The following is a 25,094-nucleotide window of genomic DNA, read 5'->3' as shown; positions in this document are numbered from 1 at the left end:
ACGCGCAAATCCCAGACGGCGTTGGATACTATGCGACGTGCTCCCTCACAACTCTTTGCTAGGGGAGCATTTACCACAATGTTCTGACCTTAATCGTCTGTTTGATTGTTCATCGTCCTACCCGGGCCAACAGAGACTTCAGAGCACTACCCATGACCTATCATGGATGCAGGGCCTGGCCTGCAGCCTGGTTTGTGGAGGGTGTTCAGGAAATTCAGTCTGGAATGAAGAATTGCATGTTTATGTGGTGCTGGATGAGAATAAGACATTTCCAGAAATTTTATGATCAGTCTGAAAATAATCAATTTTGTTCTCTGTTTACACTTTCGAGCAGTCATTTCATGAGCTATGATCTAAAGCTTGAAAAAGTTTTTCCATGAAAAGAGTTTATCTGGGGCGACAACAGATCAACAGGTTTCCTTGCTGCGGGACTTCTCAGCAATATGGCAACATACACTGTGAACGTCTAAGGCAGAGATAGAATATACAGCATTTCCTGTTCCCATTTGACTGGGAAACCCTTTTTGCCATAGAGCATCTATTAGCATGATACAGAACCTCAGTATTCACAGAACACATTTCGGGGACCTTCTTATACAGAACAATAAACACACATCTTGGAAGCCCAGAAAAGTCCATTTTTCTGATTTCCTTAGCACAAGTGAATCCTGACTGAAGTAATGATGCTAAGTATCTAGTTTCCAAGGACTTCGCTCACCAGAACCACAAAAGTGTTGTCAAGCAATAGTAAATATACGTATACGTATACATATATATGTAAATATACGTATACGTATACGTATATCTACTATTGTAAATTGTATATTGTAAATAGTAGATATACGTATACGTATATATATGTAAATATACGTATGCGTACACGTATATCTACTATTGTAAATTGTATATTGTAAATAGTAAATATACGTGTACGTATACGTATATATATGTAAATATACGTATGTGTACACGTATATTTACTATTGTAAATTGTATATTGTAAATAGTAAATGTACGTATATGTATATATATGTAAATATACGTATACGTATACGTATATTTACTATTGTAAATTGTATATTGTAAATAGTAAATATACGTATACGTATACATATATATGTGTAAATATATATATACGTATACGTATATTTCAACAGAAATACATTTCTTACACACACACACACACACACACACATACACACACACGTATACTATATGTATATTTCAACAGAAACACATTTTAGAGCTTCTGATACTTACATTCCTGAGATGATCTGTGTCGGAAGGTAAATCTTATATGGCAGCGAGTAACCTCTTCTATAGCAATGGATACCTGCATAATAATAAAAAAAACTACCAGTTTACATGTACATAATGTGTTGCACTCATGCCTCGTTTTTAAAAATCAGGCTCATTTTTAGTGTCTGATTGCAGCACTAATTCCTATAGAGTAAGATTTGGAGGAAGCTTCCATTCAACGCAGATTTAGTTATATTCAAAACTTAGAAAAATTTCAAGAGAAACCATCTTCGCTGCCTATTGTGGGTTCTGAGAATGGGGATATTACAAGTTTCTTCAACTTTCTCAAGTATGAAAGAGGAAATACTTCAGAGGAAAAAGATCAGTACTTGGGGTCTATACAGGAACTTCCAGCCTGCAAGGTATATACTGATATGGTAAAAATTAGGGCCTGTAACAGAAGGAAAAGGTAAAATGCTGGGGACAAGGAGTCTTTTGCTGTTTACATATATAGAGGGGACAGAGGAAAAGAGAAGTACACGGCCATAAAAAGAGCAGAGAATTTATGGCAAATAGTTAAATAAATTATGGCATGATTATATAATGGAACATTACGTAAGTATCTAGAAATCCATTTCTAAAGAACTTTCAATGCCTCGAGATAAGTAGTTTTTTTTTTTTAAGTTTATTTATTTTGAGAGAGAGGGCAAGCACGCAAGTAGGGGAGGGGTGGAGAGAGGAGAGAATCTCAATCTCAGTGTGGAGCCCAAGGCAGGGCTTGAACCCACGAACCATGAGATCATGACCTGAGCCGAAACCAAGAGTCAGACGTTTAACCTACTCAGCCACCCGGGTGCCCCTTGAGATAAGTAGTTTTAAAAAGCACAGTATAGGGGCGCCTGGGTGGCTCAGTCAGTTGAGTGTCCGACTTCAGCTCAGGTCATGATCTCGCGGCTTGTGGGTTTGAGCCCCACGCCGGGCTCTGTGCTGACAGCTCAGAGCCTGGAGCCTGCTTCTGATTCTGTGTCTCCCTCTCTCTCTGCCCCCTTCCCCATTCATGCTCTGTCCCTCCCTCCCTCTTAAATAAATAAACATTAAAAAAATTTTTTTAAATAAAAAGCACACTATAAACCTGTTATAAACACCACAACCCAAAACAAATGAATTATATAAAACTGTGGAAAATGGTTACTTCTGAATTGAGATGTTAGTGCAGTTTTTTTTCCTTTTGAGTTTTCTATGGAGACCTCGTAAGACTTTGACAATCCGAAAGACCTGATGGAGCCTGGGATTCAAAAGAAGTGGGCTCCAATTTAGGTTTGGACACTAAGCAGTTACAGGATCTTGGAAAGTCACCTGGCATTTTTGAGTCTAATCAGAAAGGGTGTTGCAACACTGCTTGTTTCAGCCAGAGGGCTATTAGGCGACTCACAGGAGATGACTTATCTGAAAAGCACTTGGGAATTTGTAATACACATATTTAAATTGAGAAGAGGCCCAGAAAACTTGGTCAGAGGCCAAGAAGAAAAAAGATGTTAGGCAACGGCTTACAGAGAGTGAAAATTTCCATTTGGTGTTGGACCATCTTGGCAGCCTGTTACATCATTACAACTACAAGCTTCCCCAGTCAAATTCCTACCCATTTATCAGTAAGAATGTTATTTAAGAATCCAGGGTTACAGATACTCTCGTACAGAATCGCATCGATTCATTTCTCATAGGACACCGCAGGCAACCTATCTAAAACTTTAGGATACAGAAGACCTGATTTATGAGTAAAAAGAAGAAAGGGACCTAAAGAAGGTCTCATGTATGCTAGAGATTGCAAATGGCGCGTCTCACCTTGACGGTCTCATACCAAGAGGGCTGCTTGACTTGGTAATAGACCACTGATTTGTACTCTGAAATGCCTTCATATCCAGCACCAGGATGAATGGCTTTCTTTGGATGGAACGAAAAAAATGAAAAGGGGAGAATGTTTTCATTTTAATTCCGGCAGAGTTAACATGGCGCTCTATTAGTTTCAGGTGCACAGCACAGTGATTCAACACTTCTACACAATAATGCGCATGATACGTCTACTCTTAATCCCCATCACCTACGTCATCCATCCCCCACCCATATCCCTGCCGGTTTGTTCTCTATGGTTAAGAAGGTGTTTCCTGGTTTGTCACTCTCCTTTTTTCCCCCTTGGCTCGTTTGTTTTGTTTCCTAAATTCCACACATGAGTGAAATCATATGGTATTTGTCTTTCTCTCACTGACTTATTTTCCTTCGCCTTATACTCTCTAGCTCCATCCATGTGCTTGCAAATGGCCAAGATCTCATTCTTTTTAATGGCTGAATGATACTCCGTCGTATATATATGCCATATCTTCTTCACCCATTCGTCAGTCAGCGGACACTTGGGCCATTTCCTTAATTTGGCTATTGTAAATAATGCTGCCATAAACACAGGGGCGCATACATCCCTTTGGATCCATGTGTTTGTATTTTGGGGGGAAATACTAAAGGGGGATAATTTTATCTAGGAAACGAACCATGCGTGAGCCCTCTATCCTCCATGTGGCCAACACACGCCTTATGTAGGCACATATCAGCCGATGACATCTGGGGGCTGAAGGCTAGGGCAAGAATGAGTTTCTACCACTTTCTTTGAGGGTCTAGGTATATAACTGTGGTTGTCACTAAGGGACCCAACACCACCCTAACACTGCTCTTTGCTGCAACGTTTATTGCCTTCTCCTCTGCAGCCATACCTTCTCCTTCCCTCCGCTCCCCTCCCAGAGAGCAGAGGCACAGCGAGAGTGACCAAGAGCTACGGCACGGGTGCAGACACGCCGGTGTGTGAGGTCCTGTCTACGCTCTGCTTTAAGGACCTGCTGTGCAGGTACAGCGTGTTCACTAAAACTCAGGGCTCTCTGTCTCCTAGTAATGAGCCACTCGGTTCAGTAGAGCCAGGCCTCAAAGGGGGCACTTTCTGAGCTGGTTAGCAAAGCTGTGAAGTGAGCAGTCAGGAGAAGCTGTGCACCTGAAGTCATGGGGCTCAAGGGCCCCATCAACAGCACACATAAGTCATCCCTGTACCAGGGCCCCACCGCACTGTTAGCCCCTCTAACACAGTACTCTCTACTCCATAGAGGAATGTGTCCTTCAGGGCCTTCTGGGCCTTCGCTCAAGCCCCACAGGAACCTACCGGGCTTGAAAGTGGCCGTATACCTTGGAAACGATATAGAACTTCTGGAGCAAAGGCATACACCTGAAACCATTAGCGGCTTGAGGCACTTCTTAGAACAGGAGAAACAACGAAAAGCAGAGTCTACGTGGGTTTATCAGTAAAGTCGGCCATTACTAATCACAAATTTAACAGGTTTCCTATTTTTTCCTTATGAAAAGCCAAATGCACGTTCCTGTGGAGAACAAGCCACGTCAGGTCGAAGCCCGCCGTTGTTGTAAAGACGTGTGTGATGGGAGCAGGATTTCGGCGCAGTCCCCCATACCTCTAAGAGTTTGCCCTCCTCGTCGTACACAGACATGGTCACCTCCACGTTCTTCGGCGTCTTCTTTTTCCCTTTGTCAAACTCGCCGTGGATCAGGGTGACATAAATATCATTCCGTACATCGCCTGCAACGGCACAACCCATCCTATGAGCGGTGCTGACAGAAGTCACTTGTAACTTTCAGGATGTAAGGAGATATAAAATACAAATAAACTATGAAGCTTTCTGACTTTATAGAGAGCCATTCATATCGCAGAAGTTTTTACGTGTATTGCCCTATTCAGCTTCCCTCATCCCACCTTTCCATACCTACCAAAGTGGTTTTGAAATGCCGTGTTTGAAAATGAACTCTTTTTGGGGGGCTAAATGGGTGAGGGGCATTAAGGAGGGCACGGGTTGGGATGAGCACTGGGTGTTGTATGTAAGGGATGAATCACTAAATTCTACTCCTGAAACCATTATTACACTATGTTAACTGATTTGGATTTAAATTTTTTTTTAATTAATTAATTAAAAATTCTTTTTTTTTAATTCATTTTCTTTTAATGAACTCTTTTTAATGGCCATCCTTTGTCCTCTTTCTTAACCACTGCTGTCTAATGATAAGCACACAATGTATTTTGAGGTTACAGCGGGGTAGTTTTTTCAATAATGCCTTGAAGTTTGTTATTTTAACACATCTGATCATCAGGAAGGCTAGTATTTATTGGCTGCTCACTATGTCCCTGGGCACTGTTCAGAGTGTCTTCTAGGCAATCATTTATTTAATCTATATAATACTCTTGATGAGATAGACACTATTCCTAAAAGCCTATAGAATACACTTATTTAAATCATTAGTTAATAAGTGTCATTATTTTTAAGTGTCATTATTCAATAAGTGTCACTATTTTTACACTATCAGAAAAATTCCTGCTTGGCGTCTTCTTGGTTACCCAGCACGACATTTTAAAAAATTAGTTAATTAGCAAGTGAAGAGCCCCCACAGAGAAAGCAAATTAAATATTCTTGAGATGCTTGAACAAAACCTAGAATGAATGAAAGGTGTATCAAGTTTCTGACCGGGAAGACTAGGTGTTGCTCAATCAGTCTAAAATCTATACTAATATTAAACTGCCTTCCAGTATAAAAAAATGAAACCTTCCAGCCCTAGAAGAAAATGGGGGGTGCACATTTGGAGCACTTTTCATTTTCATCTCTTATCTGCTTAGAAGAAAGGAAGGTATTGCCCACAGTTGGTTAAGGTGAAGGAATGGGGGCTAATTCATCCTTCACACTTTGAAATCTTCATGGTGCACACCGTGTCGGTAGACAAAGTGACAATTTGTGTTAAAAGCCTGAACTGACAAAGCAAGCTCACTGGTAATGTTTATCCCAAAGTATTGAGAATGTGAGCAAACAAATCTTAGAAGTCTGTAAGGATCTTCACTGTGGTGTTGTTTCCAAAAGTGAAAACCTGGAAAACCCTCAATTTCCAACAATCGACAGCTGGCTGAATAAATTACAGTATCATCGGACGAGATGCTATTCATTTATTCATTTGAAAAACCGACCGGGCACCTGCTCCGTGGCAAGCGCTGTGCTAAGCGTTTGGGAGACGGTGGTGAGCCATGCGCCAGCCTCGCTCTCACACAGCCTCCTCCAGTCTAGTGGGGGAGAGAAGCATGATCAGATAACCACATGATGAAATGCATCACTACAAAGGAAAGAAAAGGCCAGGCTCTATGAAGGTATAACACTAAGTCCCAACTGTGTCTGGAAGGTGTGGAAATCTTTCCTCTGAACGGATGTTGGAGGGAGGAGGGTAAAAGGGAAGAGCAAGTAACACGTGCAAAGGTTCGGAGGCAGTGGACATAGGATTGTTATCCAAACATATGGTGGCCCAGGGAACTGATGGCAGTAGCTACAACTAAGGAAGTGGCAATGGAGACAGGGAGAAGGGGGTGGATTTGAGAGGTCTTTCAAAGGTAAGACTGGAAAGTCTTGGCCACTAATTTTGCGTGAGGTATAAAGGAAAAGGGAGGTTCAAGAGAGTCTCAGGCTTCTTGTTGGCGCAACTGGGTGGATGAGGGTGCCATTCTCTTGGATAAAACACAACAGAAGAGCCAGTCTACATGCAAACGATTGCAAGGCCCAAGTGGGGACTGTGAGGAAGAACTAGCCAGTTAAAGAGCGGAGAGTGATCCAGCCGGGTAGGAGCAGTGTCTACGGAAGTCCTGAGGCAGGAAGTAGTTGGGTCTATGGGGCCGGAGTTCAAAGAAGCAGTCTTGAGGCCAGAGGTACGAATTCGGAGGCAACGAATCCACAGAGGCAAAACGAGTGGATGAGATCACATGGGAAGAAAATGGAGGTATGAGAAGGAAAAGATACCTGTCACGGACTGAACTGCTCCCCCCCAACTCATATGCCGAAGCCTTCGCCTCTAGCACCTCCGAATGTGACTGTATTTGGAGTCAGCCCCTTAAAGAGGTGATTAAGGTAAAAGGAGGTCACATGGTGGGCACTAATCCAACAGGACTTGTGTCCTTATGAGATCAGCACACAACACAGAGCCCCCAGGGGTGACCATGTGGGGACACAGTGAGAAGACGGTCATCTCCAAGCCAAGCAGGGAGGCCTCAGGGTTGAAACCCACCCTGATGACCCCTTGATCTCGGACGTGCAGCCTCCAGAGCTGTGAGACAGTACACGTCTGAGGCTTTCGCCACCCAGCCTGTGGTACTTCATTATGGCGGCCCAAGCAAACTAATCCGGGACATAAGGACCAAATACTGAGGAGCTCTTAACATTGAAAGGCAAAACAGAACATGACAAGGCAGCAAAGGGGAATGGACAAAAAGAGGAGAGTGCGGGTCTCTGACGAGAAGGGTGGAACATCTCAACAGGGAGAGGCAGACAATGTCACATACTGCTAAGAACACCAGAGACAATCAGTAGGCTAAAAACATATCCACGGGGTTTAGTGACACTGCAATCTTTGGTGACTCTAATGACAGCCACTCTGGACAGGACGGGGGGTGCCGGGGAAGGGTGACCGGCAGACGCAGAACCAGAGATAGAGAGTACGTAACCGCTTCCAAGAACCTGGCTGGGAAGATGAGGGCAGAGAGGGGCGCCATAGCTGGAGGGGAGAGTCGGGTTGTCCAAACGGAGATGAGGAGACGCAAGGTGGGGGACTTGGGTCTAGACCTCTGTTTCTCAACCCTGGCCGGTCACCAGGCTCACCTGGGGAGCCCGGGCCTTACAAACTGAATCAGAGTCTGGAAAATGCTGGGAACCTGTAGCAGGTGATCCTGACGAGCTTGATCCAAAGACCAGCGTCTGGTGGCCATTATCCTGGATGGTTTTTTGAAGTCTATTATAGCCCTGGCAGTCAGGAACCAATCCCACTGGTTAGAAAGAGGAGACAAGTGGGGCGCCTGGGTGGCTCAGTCGGTTGAGCGGCCGGCTTCGGCTCAGGTCACGATCTCACGGTCTGTGAGTTCGAGCCCCGCATCAGGCTCCATGCTGACAGTTCAGAGCCTGGATCCTGTTTCGGATTCTGTGTCTCCCTCTCCCTCTGACCCTCCCCCGTTCATGCTCTGTCTCTCTCTGTCTCAAAAATAAATAAACGTTAAAAAAAAAACTAAAAAAAAAAAAAAAGAAAGAGGAGACAAGAATCTTCCCAGCCAGATTTCAAAGACAAATTCATCTTGTCCCCCAAATAAACTCCATTGCATTGTTTCAGACTTTGCTCTTGCTGTAGGAGTAACAGGGCGTTCAGTGAGAGGAGTATTACCAAAACTGCTTTTTTTTTTTTAAAACAAGAAGACAAAACACTTTTGCAGAATGGAGATGAGCATGCAGAGAATACCTATACGGATATACATATAAAGATCTTATATTAAGGTCCTTGCGCTGATTTCCCCTTATGACTGTAAAGATTCAGAAATAAATGGCTTCAGTCAGTGAATTCAAGAGAACACATATGTAGATCTCACCCATATGTGGTGTCAAAAAAGACGAAACTCAAGTAAGAAAACCGCAGAATGTTTACATTCTTGTCACCACAAGTACGGGGAGAGCCAAGCACACAGTTGGAGCTTAAGCAAATGGGGCAAAGGGCCTCGCGGAGTCGGGGCTGAGCAGGTACCTCGCTGCCGTTCCCTGGCAAGCAGCCCACAAGGCTGAACGTCATCCTGAGAAAGGTCCACGCGATGAAGCCGATCACGCTGGGGGCGCAGGACCTATGCTTTCATTAGCTCTCCTTAACGGGGAAGTCAGGGAGAATTTCAGAGGGGCTTATGTGGAACATAAAGGAAGAGAGGGAACAGAAAATTCCGAGTTACGTTTCGAAGCATTATCTCGGGCTTGTGCACTGGGTAGGTTGGTACAAGGCACTGCAACCCTACATGTATTTCCCAGTGTCTCGACACCGTTGGATGCAGTAACGAAATGTCACGCGGGATCTTATGTTGCCTTCGCTGTCCTGTTAGAAGTAACAGAGGAGGCAGCACAGGTGAATCAAGCCAAAGCTTTTTACCTGGAAGTATTATTTCAGGAAAGCCCATTTTTCGGGCGATTGCAGTTGATCTATCCACCAGATGTGAAAAATTCTTCTGAACCTGTGTAAGGTCACCTGGCAACAGCTTCAAAGATATCCAAAGCCCTTGAAAGAAATAAAGCATAAACTTTGGTGCTCTTTATGATCTGTACCATAAACCCACATAGAAAAGCTGAGAAAAATACACGTGTTGTAGGAATGTACAGATACTTTCTTAGAAAAATGTAAATTCTCCCCCAGTTAACTTATAATTTTAACGACACTCCCATCAAAATCACATGACTTCCTCGAGAATTGGACAGAGGTGTGAACAGATGTTTACTCTGGGGGAAGGAGCACGGGTAAAGATATCCCCAATCAGATACCAAAATACAGATAGAGCTGTAGTAAAGTGTGGTATTAATGGCAGAAAAGGTATTTAAATCACTGGAAACAATTAGATTAAGTACTAAAATATACAGTATATAGTGTATATATATACATAGTAGATAGTAGTTGTATATATAGTAGATGCATATGTAGTAAAGATGCATAAAAATCCTGGGGCGCCTGGGTGGCTCAGTCGGTTAAGCGTCCGACTTCAGCTCAGGTCACGATCTCACTGTCCATGAGTTCGAGCCCCGCATCAGGCTCTGTGCTGACTGCTCAGAGCCTGGAGCCTGTTTCAGATTCTGTGTTTCTCTCTCTCTCTGACCCTCCCCCGTTCATGCTCTGTCTCTCTCTGTCTCAAAAATAAACAAACGTTAAAAAAAAATTAAAAAAAAAAAAAAGATGCATAAAAATCCTGAAAAAAAGAAGCAACAATTTTATAAATATGCTGGAATAATTCACTTCCACTTAAAAGAGAATCAAACAAATCTGTCACCTCCCATTTTCATTAAACTAAATTCCTAATATAATAAGGAAGTAAAATGAACCTCTTTTCTAAGAATAGAGACAAATGAAGAAATCATACAGAACAAAACAATCTACATAGAAATGGAAAGTTTTGGTATTTATAAAGAAGCGAGGGGTGCCTGGGTGGCTCAGGCAGTTAAGCCCCCAACTCTTTTTTTTTTTTTTTTAATTTTTTAAGGTTTATTTATTTATTTCAAGAAAGGGGGAAGTGAAGGGGCAGAGAGAGAGAGAGAGAGAGAGAGACAGAGAAAATCCCAAGCTGACTCTGTATTGTCAGCGCAGAGCCTGATGCAGGGCCCGAACCCGTGAACCATGGGATCATGACCTAAACCAAAATCAAGAGTTGGATGCTTAACTGACTAAGCCACCCAGGTGCCCCAAGCACCCAACTCTTGATTTCGGCTCAGGTCATGATCTCACGGTTCATGGGTTCGAGCCCTGCGTCGGGGTCTGGGCTGACAGCTCAGATCCTGGAGCCTGCTTGGGATTCTATGTCTCCCTCTCTCTCTGCCCCTCCCCTGCTCACACTCTGTCTCTCTCTCTGTCCCTCAAAAATAAATAAAATGTTAAAAAAAAATAAAAGAGAGACATTGTTATCTTCATAAAAACAAAGAAGGAAAACTCAAAAAAACGTAGGGAAGCCTACGTAATTCACTTTTAATTTTTTTTTTTTTTTAAATTTTAGAGAAAGAGAGTATGAATGGGGGAGAGGGGCAGAGGGAGAGAGAAAGTATCCCAGGCAGGTTCTGTGCTGTCAGCGCAGAATCCGACCCAGGGCTCGATCTCACAACTGCAAGATCATGACCTGAGTCGAAATCCAGAGTTGGATGCCTAACCAACTAAGCCGTCCAGGTGCCCCAAGTAATTTTTTGTTTAAATGCAAGGGAACTACGGAAGTTTACTTTTCACCTTTCAAACAGGTACCGATTTTTAAATATCGGGTCACACAGCAGGCACTGTGCTAATTAACAGCCACTGATGAGTTCCAAAACAACAGAAATATATTTTATTACTTGTTTTCAGATTCCTTAATGATTCCTCACATGTCTTTCCCACCCAGAACAACTGTGAATACATGGAAAACTAAATATGCTGAAAATAATGATTAGTGTGTTTCCTGACTGCCTCCGTTTCGGAAGACAGTCACAGGGTGGTTTAAAAAAAAAAAAAAAAAAAAAAAAGGACCCCATCTTCAAAATTATCCCCAATCATCTCCATCTTGGTATTTGAAATTTGAAATTTTAACTAGTTTTTCTCATTATTTGAATTTAAAATGCAGTTTCCAGGAGAAATTCTTAGCTAAAACTGTGTCAACAAGAATGATAAATGGAAGCTCTAAAAACAATCAAATGTTTGGCTAGCTGGCCCGTTATTCCATATTATTATCTGTTCATTTGTATTACTTTGGTCTCTTCCCTCTTACTTTTTAGGTCACGTAACGGGATGAACATTCACAGGGTGGAACATAACTTTCCCCAAACCTCCTTCAATTTGTGCATTTACCTTAGAGTCAGCATTGGGACTGTGGGGCAGACAAAACTGAGAGAAGACTCACGGGATAAAAATTTGTTTCACACAATTTACAAAATATAGCTGTGATCCGATTCGGCGCTGGATGCATCCTCTGTGCTCTTCAGCGTTAAAAGCCTTTACCAGGAAGCTGAGGTGAGCGATCCCCACCCAGCAGGGGCTGTTTTGTATCAGAGAAAGATATCGCAAAAGGGCAGGAGTCCAAGGGCTCAACTCGAATGCCCACTCCCAGCTTAGTACGTAGGGCTGCTGTACCTTGTCCTTTGTGATTCACTTCCTTCGCTGCTATCACTTTATTCAAGACTGAAGTGAGTGGCTCATTCTCCCCAATCACATGGGATGTTATCAGGGGCGACATGATTAGCTGCCTCTGCCGGATATAGGTTTCCATCGCAATTCTGGGAAAGTCAGAAATGAGAGGGTAGGTAAAAGGCGGAAGTTTCTGTAGCAACAGCTTCAGATACGGTGGGTCCTATGGGAACAATCTGCAGCTATAAACACTGGACATACCTAACTTGAAGACTCTTTCCTGTATTTTTCCTTTGGGTGCCCAGCTTGGTCATTTCCAAGATGACGTTGGTGCCTAAGACAGGCCCCCAGTGGAAAAAGGAAAAACAAATTCCCCCAAGAACAACAACAACAACAAAACCAAACTGATGGGCAAATGTTAACAAAATCAGAGGCAATGCCGAATGTTCTTTCTGAGCTGGGAGAGGCTGATGTAATGGAATCGAAGAAGAAACGGGGACGAGGCAGGAGACCTGGCCTCCAGGTCTGGTTCCATCTAACTGGGCCTCAGTCTCCTCATCTGTGAGGAGATGGGCCAAGATCATATGCCTCCCGAGGCCTCCCTCTGGTGCCAACACTTAACATACAGGAGCAGTATGCACGCAGCAGCTTTTGGACGGTGTTCTCAGATTCTCATGTGATGACAAACTATATTTGGAGTTACAGTGGCACAGCCAGCAGTAAACAAGTTTCAGTTTAATGATCCCATCGGGCTGCAGCTCGTACAGGGTGATCCAAGAGCCAAAACCAGCCCGTCCTGACACCCCGGGCACTCTCAGGAACTACAGGTCAGCCCAGTACAGTACAAGAGTCTCTCTCTCTCTGCTGTGGTTTTCTTCTCTTGCCCACACGCAGGCCAACGTTCTCTGCGGGGCTCTGTTCTGGACCCTGATAGCTGCAGGGAAACATACAGCAGTATCTCACTGAAAAGCGAGGTGGCTATGATCTGCGTGGGTGCTTTCAAAGGGCTTTCTCTTTGATGAACTGGCAGGAGACATATAGGAGACTCCCCTAATATAACATGCTATAAAGCTTTTGAGATAAGTTATGAAAGCATTTGCCATAAATCTTAGGAGTTCAAGCACCGGAGACTGTGATTTGCATCCCGGAATGCTTTACAGTGGCTGCTGACTGCACAATGAGTGGTAATCAAATTAGGTCTGGGTTCCTCAGAAACTCAAAGCGCATATTATTATACAGTGAAGGCCATTTCAGGGCTCGCTGTTTCAACGTGGCTCCCGGATGGGAGCTGGCTCAGAAATGAGGCAGGGAGGCACATAACCAGAGGAAGAAACCCACCTCAGAAGTGAAACAAACATACAGAATAACTTTCACGTGCATACATGCTGCCATTATGTAATGTATATACTCATATATAACACGCACATAAGACATAATGCAAATATAATAGTGATTCGCGGTAACCTTGGTAAATACGTCATATCTACATATGGGTGGATATAACAGGAACATCTGTGGACATGCGAGCTGTTTATATTTATCACACGTAAAATACATGTTTTAATATATTCAAATATATATTCATATTTTTTCTATATATCATTTAACATTTACTCATTAATGTTTAAGGTATGTTCATATATTTGATTATACATACATATATACATACATATATACATACATATATACATATATATATACATACATATATATACATACATATATATTAATACACTTAATGTATTAATAAAAATTACATTTGATATATTTATTACATTTAATGTATTATTTAATATACTCGAACACGTATGTATATAATTATCGTGGGATCAGCATTCATGAATTTGAAAGTTAGCTCATAATTCATATTAGCATGAAGCTACATAAAGTATTCACCTCACCACATTCTTGGAGCGTCAGTATATATGTGGTAAGGTACTAGATAAGTGCATGTTTTAAAAAGTATTAATAGCAGCCTCTGGATGAAGGAAGTGCTACTTAGCATGAGCTATTGGTACTGTTATATTTAGAAACTGGTCCAAAGTGGTGGGCCTTAAACTGAAAGATAAAGATTTTTATACTTTAAATAAAATTACATACAATACGTAATTTTTGTGGGAAAAAATAGAAGCACAGAGTTAAACACAAATGGGACAAAAGCACCTTTGGTTAACTCAACAGAAATAACCACTGTTGGGGCGCCTGGATGGCTCAGTCGGTTAAGCGGCCAACTTCGGCTCAGGTCATGATCTCGCGGTCCGTGAGTTCGAGCCCCGCGTCGGGCTCCGTGCTGACAGCTCAGAGCCTGGAGCCTGTTTCAGATTCTGTGTCTCCCTCTCTCTGACCCTCCCCCGTTCATGCTCTGTCTCTGTCTCAAAAAATGAATAAACGTTAAAAAAAAAAAATTAAAAAAAAAAAAAAGAAATAACCACTGTTAATTATGGAGTATATTCTTTGAAATACCTAAATTTTGAGGCTTTGGCTTTTAATGCACTGTAACAATTTATATTCTTTTTTTTTTTTTTTTTTAATTTTTTTAACGTTTATTTATTTTTGAGACAGGGAGAGACAGAGCATGAACGGGGGAGGGTCAGAGAGAGGGAGACACAGAATATGAAGCAGGCTCCAGGCTCTGAGTTGTCAGCACAGAGCCCGACGCGGGGCTAGAACTCACGGACCGCGAGATCATGACCTGAGCTGAAGTCGGCCGCCTAACTGACTGAGCCACCTAGGCGCCCCTATAACAATTTATATTCTTATAAGTACTGCATATCTCCTTACACCCAAACTCTGGATATTATATATATTTTTAAAACTCGATCAAACCCAGTACCAAACCGCCTTATTTATTTTGCATTTCATTGATTCTCCAGGAATTTATAAGCCGTTTCTTTCTGTGTGTGTATGTGTACATATTTGTGTGTCTATATATACACACACATATTCTTTTCTGTTGATATCCTTATGAATTACTACTATTAATTCTTTATATATTAACAATACTCATTCTTTTTCATACACATTGCAAAGATTTTACTAAATGTTATTCTGTATGTAAGTTATTTAAAATTTGGGGGTGGTTTAACCTATCAAAAATTTTTTTTTTTTTTGGTCAAATCTCTGGAGTCTGATTCATAAAAGGCACTATTACATAAAACTTCTATTTCCCTGTATATTTTGAGATTTGAGTTCTTACACTTATAAATTTAATCATCCAGCACAAGATGTGAGACAAGGTTCTGACTTCAGCTTAATAAATGGTGAGCTAATTTTGTCAAACAATTCCTTTCTGCGTAGTTCATACTTCTCCATGGATCTGCACTATTATTTTTTTTTTAAATCATATATTAACTCAAACGCCTTTGGGCTGGTTTCCAGAATTCTCAGTTGTTCCGCTGACCTGCTCTGGCAGCTGTAGGCTGGCTGAGATAGTCACCTTCCCTCACTGACACAACTGCCCTGTTAGGGGTCAGTGCCAGCATCGTCCGTGGCCTCATTCAGGCCACCACTGCCCGCACCTGGGGCAAGGCAGCCACGACTGCTAGAGGCAGGAATGGTGTCCGCACGTATACTTCTTCGGAGTCATGGATGGGGGTTGACCTTTGCTGACCAACAGCTCCCCAGTGGCCCACCCAGGGCTCCAGCTCCTGAAGCTCGCTCTGGAGGCCTCAGTGGAGCTCTCCAGGGAATCCTTCCATGTACTCCCAGGCTGGCTCTCCCTCGCCAGCAGGAGCCCAGGCGTTGGTCAGCCTTTCACCCTCCTGGTCTCCAGCCTGGTAGAAGCATCCGGAAGCTTGTCAGATGCAGCCTCCACACCTACCAGACCATGCTCTGCACTCTGACAAGACCTCAAGAGAAGCCCTGTGCTGTCCTACATGATGCCTTGTATTCCATGACACTCATCCCACACGACAAAGTACAAATATACTTCGGCCTTCCTGACGCTTAAATGGCACCATTCTCGGGTTTCTAGTGCAAATAGAGATTTGCCCCTTATATTCCAAAGGTCTTGTCTGTAGAATCGGGAAAGTTAGGTTTACCCTCTTATGTGTGACCCCAACATAAAGGACCTTGAATAAAGTCTTCTGTCAGCTTCTATCTCGCAACCTCCCAGCTTGAGACTTTTGCTTTTGTAACTGAGCAATGGTTCCTAGCACCTGCTTGTGTGTTAACAGATCATTCAAAGAACTATTCCAGGTCTCAAGTCACCCGGGATAAATGCCACAGTACTTACTGCTGAAAGGGGATAAAATGCTGCTTTTCTTCATCATCCACCTTCCCATGTATAATATCAGTAATATCCATCACTAGGAAAAAGATAAAAATTAAAGAACTTAATTGCTTCAGGCTTCAGTACGTTACAATGGAAAATTACAGTATCTGCAAACATAGGCCACGAGAAAGAAAGAGAGAGAGAGAGAGAGAGAGATACAGAGCAGGGACACTTCTGTCTTTGCCAACGATCATTCCCAGCACCCACCCTGCAGAACAATTCATTCATCAGGAGCTCGTGCAGGCATTTAGATTTGCTCTGCTCAATCCTGCAGATTACCCGCTTTTGAAATTTCTATGAGACCCAGCGCTCAGTTCTGGAGAAATTTAAACCAGTGGATTACTTGTTGGTAAGCCTGTTTCCCAGGCACGGGGAACACAGATTGTCGTCAGGAGTGTCAACAGAATGAAGACCTGAGAAACTCATGACTTGAAGTGGTCACCTGTCTCTTGGCCTTGACGTGGTCGCACCTGGTTTCCATGTAAACAAAGGGAAGCCAAGGGCACCAGCAACACAGAACAGAAGATCATATGGTGATTTGCTTCTTTGTGCACAAGAAGAGTAACTGATAAAGCACTGTTCTAAGCCTATTGTATATATTTTCTTATTTATGCAGATACTTTATGCCCCTCTTTTAAGAGATGAGGAAACCGAGCACAGGAAAGGTACGTAACTTGCCCTAGGTCTGAAGTCGTAAGTGGTAAAGCCAGGGTATGAACCCAACTGCGATTACTACCTGGCCAAATCACTTAAGCTAACAAAGCTTTGCTGCCCGGAGAACTGATGAGCGGACCACTCTACAGCTGCTCAAACCAGGCAGGACCCGCAGCCAAGAGGCGATCCCTTGGTTAATGGATTACAATCTGGCCATAAAGCGCACGCTCACAATCCACTCCCCAGATAACCTGTTTGGAGATTAAAAGAAGTACTGAGACACGAGACCTTTCTCATTTGAAAAACGAGGGATAAGGAAGGAAACGCCTTCTCAAAGCAACCTGGATGACAATGTGTTAGGCTTGGGAAGTAACAGTATTGGTGAAAGGCTGCGGTAAAAGCGGGCCATGCCATCAACTTGCTGTCAGTCCTTAACAGACCCCTGCAAACACTGTACACAAAAACAAAATACTGAAAAATCTGTGTCTGGCACACCCCCTTCCAGAGGCAGTTCTTTGTCAAGGCCATCACATAGTTATCCCAAACCTCTTGGCATCGAGTCTCAGAGTAAATTACTACTGTTCTCGCCTTACATTTACGCGCATGCGTGCATACACACACACACACACACACACACACACACACACACACACACACGCACACACACACACGCACACACCCTGAAACAGAAAAGCAAGCACAAGCCTCAAGCTTGATTTTCAAATCTCTGTGGCCCATTTGGAACGACAATGACCTCGAACATGCCTTAAATCCTTAGTTCGGTAGATTGTCATCTAGATGGCTAAATAGTGCTAGGCCAGGGCTCCTTGCCTTTTCTCAGATTTCACTTTAACTCTCTATCAGGAGTAATGCTGTGCCCTCTTCACAGACCAGCAGACCCTGACAGCAGGTGCAGCGCAAGGCTGGTCAAGAGATGACGACATCCAGTCTCATGGGATACAGAGGCTGCCTCGTTATCCATAAACCCACCAGGTCAATCCTGGTGGCATTTTCTGGACATCTGTTCCAGGAGAATTACGGCATTTCATCGACAGCTTTCAAAACGTCTCAGGGAGCAAAACGTCCGCGTACGACCAGGAATGTATTTCCTTCATTTAACAAACTACAGAAGAAAACGCAGGGCCTCTTGGAAGGTTGCAGGGTTTGATTTAAGCCAAGGACCCTCTTTGAAAGCAGTCAGCAACACAATGTTGCCTTTGATGAGTGAGTCTCCCACACAGGCAAACCACTTTCCAGGGAGAGTTTTACTGGACCAAAATCAATACGTAGCCCACAGGCAGGGCAACACCAGTGGTCACAATTGAGGCTTTCCTAAGGTCCTACTGTGTGCAAGGCATGGTGCTGGGCACTGAAGAAGAAACAAAGGAGGCGGGGTCTAGGTCTAGGTGACCACACAGGACCCAAGAAAAGATAATTGGTAGCCGAGGGAGTGAATGCTGTGTGTCCAATACTAACATTGACAACCAAATTCATCTTGCACGGTCCCTGGGGTTCCCCACCCTCCTATCTTTAACTGTGTGTGTGTGGTGGGGGTAAAATATGCATAACGTCATATGTGCTGTTTTAACTACCCTTCAAAGCCCAGTTTAGCGGCGGGAAGCACATTCACACTCGTGTGGTGCTGACAACGCCGTCCATCTCCAGAGTTTTTTCATGTTCCCCACCTGAAACTCGGTCCCCAGTACACACCAACTCCCCCCCCATCTCCCCTCCCTCCCCCACAGCCCCTGGCAACCCCCATTCTATTTTATGTTTCTACAATTCTGACCTACTTCACATGAGTAGGATCATACAGTATTTCTCTTTTTGTGTGATGGGCTTATTTCACTTTATATGACATCCCTATGGTTCATCCATGTTGTAGCCTGGGTCAGAATTTCCTTCCTTTGCAAGGCTGAGCGCTATTCCACTCTATGTACGTACCACATTTTGTTTACCCATTTATCCATCCATGAGCGCTGGGGTTGCTTCCACCTTTTGGCTTATTGTGAATAATGTTGCTCTAAACCCATGTGTACAAATGTCTTGAGACCCTCCGCTTCCAATTCCTTCGGGTAGACACCCAGAAGCGGGATTCTTGGATCATAAGTGCTATGCTTAATTGTTGGAGGCCCTGCCGTGCCATTTTTTCACAGTGGCTGCACCCTTTACAGGTCTCTGGGACTTTCTGTACCTGCTACTCCAAAAGGTCTTCGGAGCCCACAGGTATGCTTTTTGCCCTCCTTCAGCTCCATGTGGCCCACCCGGACAATCTGGCACACGAGGCTGATGCGGGGCCGGATGAGGTCTGTGCTACTGAGGTCCTAAAGGGGCAGAGACCAAGCAAGAGGAGATCAGGCGGCATCACCCGTCGTCACCTTTGTTTCTCTTTTCACTCTACAACAGAACACCATTCAGAGCCTATTTCCTAATCCTGGAAAAGGAGAACGAGCCTTCCCTTCTCCATACCCACTCAAGAACTACCAGGGCATCGGAGCCCGTATTCCAAAAAGGAAGGGATTTTTTTTTTTTTTTTTGATTTCTCAGTTCCTACTTCATATTGAGAAAAAAAAGATCACATTCAGTCTAAAGTCTCTAGTTTATCAATTTAAGCAGGGTGCTTAAAAACCGGGACACCTGTCATTGCTACTTTATATTCTGCCAGGACAGAACTGAGCACAGGCTGCACTTCAGTGTCAGATGAAATGAAAGCTTGCGTGATGCTGACATTTACTGGGTATCTACACATGCCGGTGTTATTTCATTTCATTTTCCAAATAATCCTGCGAGGCAGCTATAACACAGAAATTTACATGTGCTGGTTTCTGTAATCATTCATCTGCTTTTTGAGAGGTATTCATGGAGAGCTTCTTGGTGTATGTTGATCAATGGAAGATGTGTGGATGTCTCTGTTTTTTTGCGGCTCGTGTTCTATACTTGTTTGTATTCTCAAGGATGGGTGAGTAAATCCGTGAATGAGCCCACATAGCTCATTCTCTTTAACATCAGAGATATTTTAATTGCAGCTCAAATTCTTTTCATGAAACAGCTGTCCAAGGCCTCTTTACTGAATCAAGAATTACTTTCTAAATAATCATTCCGAATCCATCCTCTGTAATTGAGTTAACTGAGGTCTCCAAAATAGGGATATATACCAATGATGGCATCAACCCTGAATTTCTATTCTAAGTTTTGTGAGGCTTCTGTTAATAGAAAGATAAAGACTCCAGGTGACTAGTTACATAAATTGGGGCACACTGCAATTATTTAATGATGTGCAATCCTTTGTAAAAGAAGTTTTGGAAGACTGTTTAATGATCAAGGACGTGGTCACCACATTTTATTTCACTGAAAAAGCTGGACATGAAATTTACATCCAAGAAGATCGTAATCGGGAGGGGTGGGAGAAACAGGATAAAATGCAGCTTTTCTAAAATGTCATTGATTAGAAGATGGACCAAAAGCTCAATAATTCCTTTTTTTTTCCTCGATGTTTTTTCAATGTACCCATTGACCGATAAACGCTTTTTGATTTTAGGGGAAAATCCACATATCTTAGAATTGAGGAAGGGAGGTTTCGGGAAGAGTTTAAGCTCTTCTTCTGTCTTTGATTACCAGATGGTAAAGATATAGGTGGGTCAGCTCACGAGCAGTCATCGCACCGTGCTCGTCATGAAAATGAGATGTTAACAGAAGGAATAAATACTAATAAGAATGAATGAATGAATGAATGACTAGACTGTACTGGGTCCATTGCTCCTTCCTATTGCTTCCTTTGGCACTTTACCTTAGACTCTATTTTCCTTGCCATAGAGTGGTAAGAGAACAGGGAGATAACATATATGTGCATGGGCTTAAGGAAAGAAGGCAGGAAAGGAGAACGTATCCCCTTTAGGCCTAATGGGAGCTGGAGAAGCCTGCCCACCAACACCTCTCAGAGCAGGTGGCAGCGGCTCCGGGGCATTTCAAGCACTGATGTCATAAAAAAGTGAGAGAACCCCAAGAAAGTTCTAACCCAGGAGAAAGAGTCACCATGTCTCAGCTCTATGACCCGATAAATTTTCTTGCTCTTGACCCAGAGAGAGCACCACTCCTCCTACCTTGGAGAAGAGGAGAAATACAGGGGAAAGGCCATTGAAAGAGGAACAAACCAAAAAATAGAGATTGCGCCTTTGCTGGAGCTGTAACCCCGGTCTGCAAAGCTCTTCATCAGTATTGCTCACTCTCGTCAACTTCATGTTCTTGCTCAAATGGCCCCTTTTCAGGAAGGTCTGCCCTGGCCCGCCTATTTAAAAAGGATCACTTCCCCAGGCCCAAAGCTCCCAACAACCCCCCCCCCCGAAAAATACTTATGACCCCTAACATTCTATACAACTTACTCATGTGCTTGCTCACTGTTTCTTACTGTCTTCCCCTTTTGGACAAAAGCTCCTTGAGGCCAGAGATGCTTTTTCTTTTTTTTCTTTTTCTAAAGTGTATTTATTTTTGAGAGAGAGAGAGAGAGAGCAAGCGAGCACAGGCAGGGAGGGACAGAGGGGAGAGGGAGAGAGACGGGGGGGGGGGGAGGGAGGGAGGGAGGGAGGGAGAGAGAGAGAGAGAGAGAGAGAGATAGAGAGAGAGAATCTCAAGAAGGCTCTACTCCACGCAGAGCCTGACACAGAGTTGGATCTCACAACCGCAAGATCACAACCTGAGATGAAATCAAGAGTCGGAAGCTTAATTGACTGAGCCACCCAGGCGCCCCAGGGATGTTTTTTCTGATGTGTTTACTGCTATATGTCCAGTGGCCAGATCAGTGCCTGGCATCTAATAGGTGCTCGATAAATATCTCCGAAATAAATGAGCGGTTATTCCTGCTAGGGGGATCATGATGATTTTTCTTGCCTTCTTTTCATTTCTGATGTTTTCCATATACTTACCATGTGCATCTGCTAACATCGTAAGCACAGAAAATTATTAAACTTAAGGTCGCACTTACAGTAAAAACTGCTTGAAGGTTATTAAGCTTCTCTATTTCCTTGGGCATCCCATTACTGCCCCAACGAATTAGGTAATTCTCACTGGGGAAGGAAAAAAAAATATCCTTAACGAAGAGCTAACTGGGGATGGGGCTACCCTCGGTATAGACTTAACAGGGTGAAAGGAAGGCCCAAACAAGCTCTGTTGAATTTATCGGGCAAGTGTGAAAATAGCACACAGGTGGCCACTCCCTGGTCCCCTGGCTTTGGACAAGGGTGGGTGCCACAGCCCAGCGCTCAGAGGCACACCCAGGGTGGACCCGAGACAGACGCTGCTCAGGACGGGCACAGACAGACAGCACGTTCTCCCAGACGCTGTCTGGGGTCTTTCTTCCAACTCAAATTCTTCGTATGACGGTTTCTGCTTTGCGGAATCAGGAATATAATTTCAAAATAATCATTCCCGATCCATCCCCTGGAACTCACGCCACCCCACTCAGATAAAATTTCTACTGCAGAAATGAACGATTTGTCAGTAACTACTTTTAACCATCTAGTCAAAAACTAAATCGGTTTTCTTAGCCGCTCAGCCAAGTAGCGGTGTGACTGTAGGGTCAAACAAAGCCTATTATTCTCTACAGTCTTTTTAAAAAGCGCTTTTTTTTTTTCTTTAAACAGACTTCATTTTTTAGAGGAGCTTTAGGTTGACAACGAAGTTGAGTGGAAGGCACAGAGTTCCCATATAGCCCTGCCCCCACCCATGCACAGCCTCGCCCACTATCAGCATCCCCCAGCACAGTGGCACATCGGTCACAATTGATGGACCGATACCGATAGGTCATTACCACGCAGAGTCCCTAGTTTACCTTAGGGTTCACTCTTGGTGCTGTGCGTTCTACGGATTTGGACACATGTATGATAACACGCATTCACCATTACAGTGTCATGTGAAATAGTTTCACTGCCCTAAAATCCTCTGTGCTCTGCCGATGCATTCCTCCCTTATCCTGTCCCTGTCTCCATGTTCTGATGAGTTTCCTGTGATTCTCAGACCCAGGGAGCACACACACTGTGCCAGCAGCCATACAGAAAGGCTCAGGAGCCCAAAGGATGTTACTTTCTATCACCTAGAGACCCTCCCTTCTTCTCTATCTCCCCCTCCCAAACCTAGCAAAGAGCTCCTTCCTTAGGTGGGTGGCACGTAAGAGTGGGTCTTTTTGCAAGGTCAACCGCAGATGACCTGGGACTCGGCTACCTGATGAAGGTGGACTGGTCCGGGTCATAGAGGGCCATGAACAACTCGGCGTCCTCCCCAATGTTGCAGACGAAGTTCTTGAAGTTCACGTAGAGGCCGTAGGTATGGACAGCACTGAAGACAGACTGGCCCCGCAAGTCTAGGTTCTGAAGAACCGACTGGACACGGAGGGAAAGAGAGAAAAGCATCTTGGTTTCAGCAAATGACAAACAATGGCAAAGACACGGGCTGACAAATGCGGGACGAATACAATTACCCCCCGGGGGAGAAGCACTGACGGAGAAGAAAGCGTGTGCACGTGGCTAAACGGTCGAGTGAGCAAAGCACCATCACTATTCTTTGAATGATCAAGACTGTCCTGTCGGGGGCCTTAAGCCCACCCCATTCATTAAGTGCCGTCTAAAGACGATTTGTGGCTTGGAAGCTTCAAGAACTTCTCATCTCTCAAATGGCGGCTGAATGAACCTCACAGGCACAAAAATCATGATTCATTATCCCTCTTTTTGGGAAGAGCTCTCATTGCAAACAAGAGATTCCTCTGGAAAGGCTTCACCCTCAGGCATGGTGAGCCACTGGAGCCAGGAACACAATTAAATATTATGACAACTGTGCTAAGTCAGGAGACAAAACTACCAACCAAGTCAAGAGAAGCCTTCGCTCCACAGAACAGAAAGACTGGAAGAATATATATCAAAGTATCAATATGGTTGGGTCTGTGCCGTCATACTATGAGGGATTTTTTTTTTTTCTTGTTCTCTTTCTCTGTACCTTTCCAATTTGTGTTTAAGGTCCAATTGTTACTTTCAAACGCTTTCTTTTTGAACATGATTTTATTTAGTTTGGAAATTGTATTATATACACCAAGTACGAAAGGTTACGTGGTACAAAGGCTCCCTCCCACCCAGTTCTCCTTCCTAGAGGCAACCATTAATTATCAACTTCTTGTCTATTGTTTCAGAGTCAGTCAACGCATGTGCAAACGCTGTGGTGTGTGTATCCCTTTTTGAAACACAAAGATGAGTATATTGTACACCTTGTTCTCCATCTTGCTCTTTGTCTGTTAATGTAGATCTCTGTGATCTTTCCATATCAGAAGGTATACCCCGGACTCATTCTTTTTGTCCTCTTTTGCTTTTCAAACGCGGCAATGGATGAGTTTCTAAATGTTTCTACCTCTTGTTGTCAATGACTCCCCTTTCATCAAAAACAAAAGCAAAAATGAAACCTCATCTGCACGTTGGAGGAAGTGTACCTTTTCTTCTTGGATCTTTTCCTCGATCCTTTTTGAGGCCACTTCATGGGCCCTGAAGAGGGCAATGGTGCTGGTTTCATCTGGGTCCAAGATGTTCCCGTTGTCATCTCTCACCACCAGATCTAATCCCAGCATTCTAGAAAGAAAGGAGTGATCAGTGGGTTCTCCTCATTTAGAACAGACTCGTTCCTGAAGAGCCCAGGAAAGAACCCAGAGGATTGATAGTTAGAAAGTTTGGGTGGTACCAAGTCAAGAACTGCTCCCTTGGCTTTTCGCCCTTCAATTTCTGCCTCCTCTCCACATAACAAGAGATAGAACGCTTATGGTAATGTCAACCAAACTCATAGAATGATACGCAATTTGTTCCACGGAACCTCAAAAGGAAAAGCAACAGTGGCACTGATTTTGACCAGATCCCTCTGACCAATGTCTCTTTCCCTAATCTCCTATTGTTTGGCACAGGAACAATGATGGACCGATGCACAAATATCTGGGGGCTTTGCCGGATTTCCCTAAAAGTTTAGTGTTGAGGGGCGCCTGGGGGAGCTCAGTCGGTTAAGCATCCGACTTCAGCTCAGGCCATGATCTCCTAGTTCGTGGGTTTGAGCCCTGCATAGGGCTTTGTGCTGGCTGTTCAGAGCCTGGAGTCTGCTTCCAATTGTGTCTCCTCCTCCCTCTCTGCCCCTCCCCCGCTCAAGCTCTGTCGCTCTCTCTCTCTTAAAAATAAAACATTAAAAAAAAAAA

General features: G+C 43.7%; 1 protein-coding gene across 5 annotated transcripts in view; it reads right to left on the bottom strand.

Annotated features, from left to right (window-relative positions):
- DOCK5 (dedicator of cytokinesis 5) overlaps positions 1 to 25,094 on the bottom strand; it is a 218,451-nt gene that overhangs the window by 90,805 nt on the left and 102,552 nt on the right. For 4 of the 5 annotated variants that reach the window (XM_078445433.2, XM_078445432.2, XM_078445434.2 and 1 more), the window contains exons 7-16: positions 24,351 to 24,486; positions 23,099 to 23,256; positions 21,864 to 21,945; positions 19,080 to 19,209; positions 16,193 to 16,265; positions 11,965 to 12,107; positions 9,262 to 9,387; positions 4,740 to 4,864; positions 3,082 to 3,180; positions 1,261 to 1,333 (exon numbers count right to left, since the gene is read on the bottom strand). In XM_078445433.2, coding sequence (XP_078301559.1) covers positions 1,261 to 1,333; positions 3,082 to 3,180; positions 4,740 to 4,864; positions 9,262 to 9,387; positions 11,965 to 12,107; positions 16,193 to 16,265; positions 19,080 to 19,209; positions 21,864 to 21,945; positions 23,099 to 23,256; positions 24,351 to 24,486 — 1,145 coding nt within the window. Of the gene's footprint in view, positions 1 to 1,260; positions 1,334 to 3,081; positions 3,181 to 4,739; positions 4,865 to 9,261; positions 9,388 to 11,964; positions 12,108 to 16,192; positions 16,266 to 19,079; positions 19,210 to 21,863; positions 21,946 to 23,098; positions 23,257 to 24,350; positions 24,487 to 25,094 lie in introns of those variants that run through there. The other variant, XM_078445435.2, reaches the window with a different exon arrangement.

This window comes from Panthera onca, chromosome B1, assembly GCF_046562875.1.
Source record: "Panthera onca isolate mPanOnc1 chromosome B1, mPanOnc1 haplotype 2, whole genome shotgun sequence".
In the NCBI taxonomy this organism is placed as follows: Eukaryota; Metazoa; Chordata; class Mammalia; order Carnivora; family Felidae; genus Panthera; species Panthera onca.
This window is presented reverse-complemented; position numbering and strand designations above follow the sequence as displayed.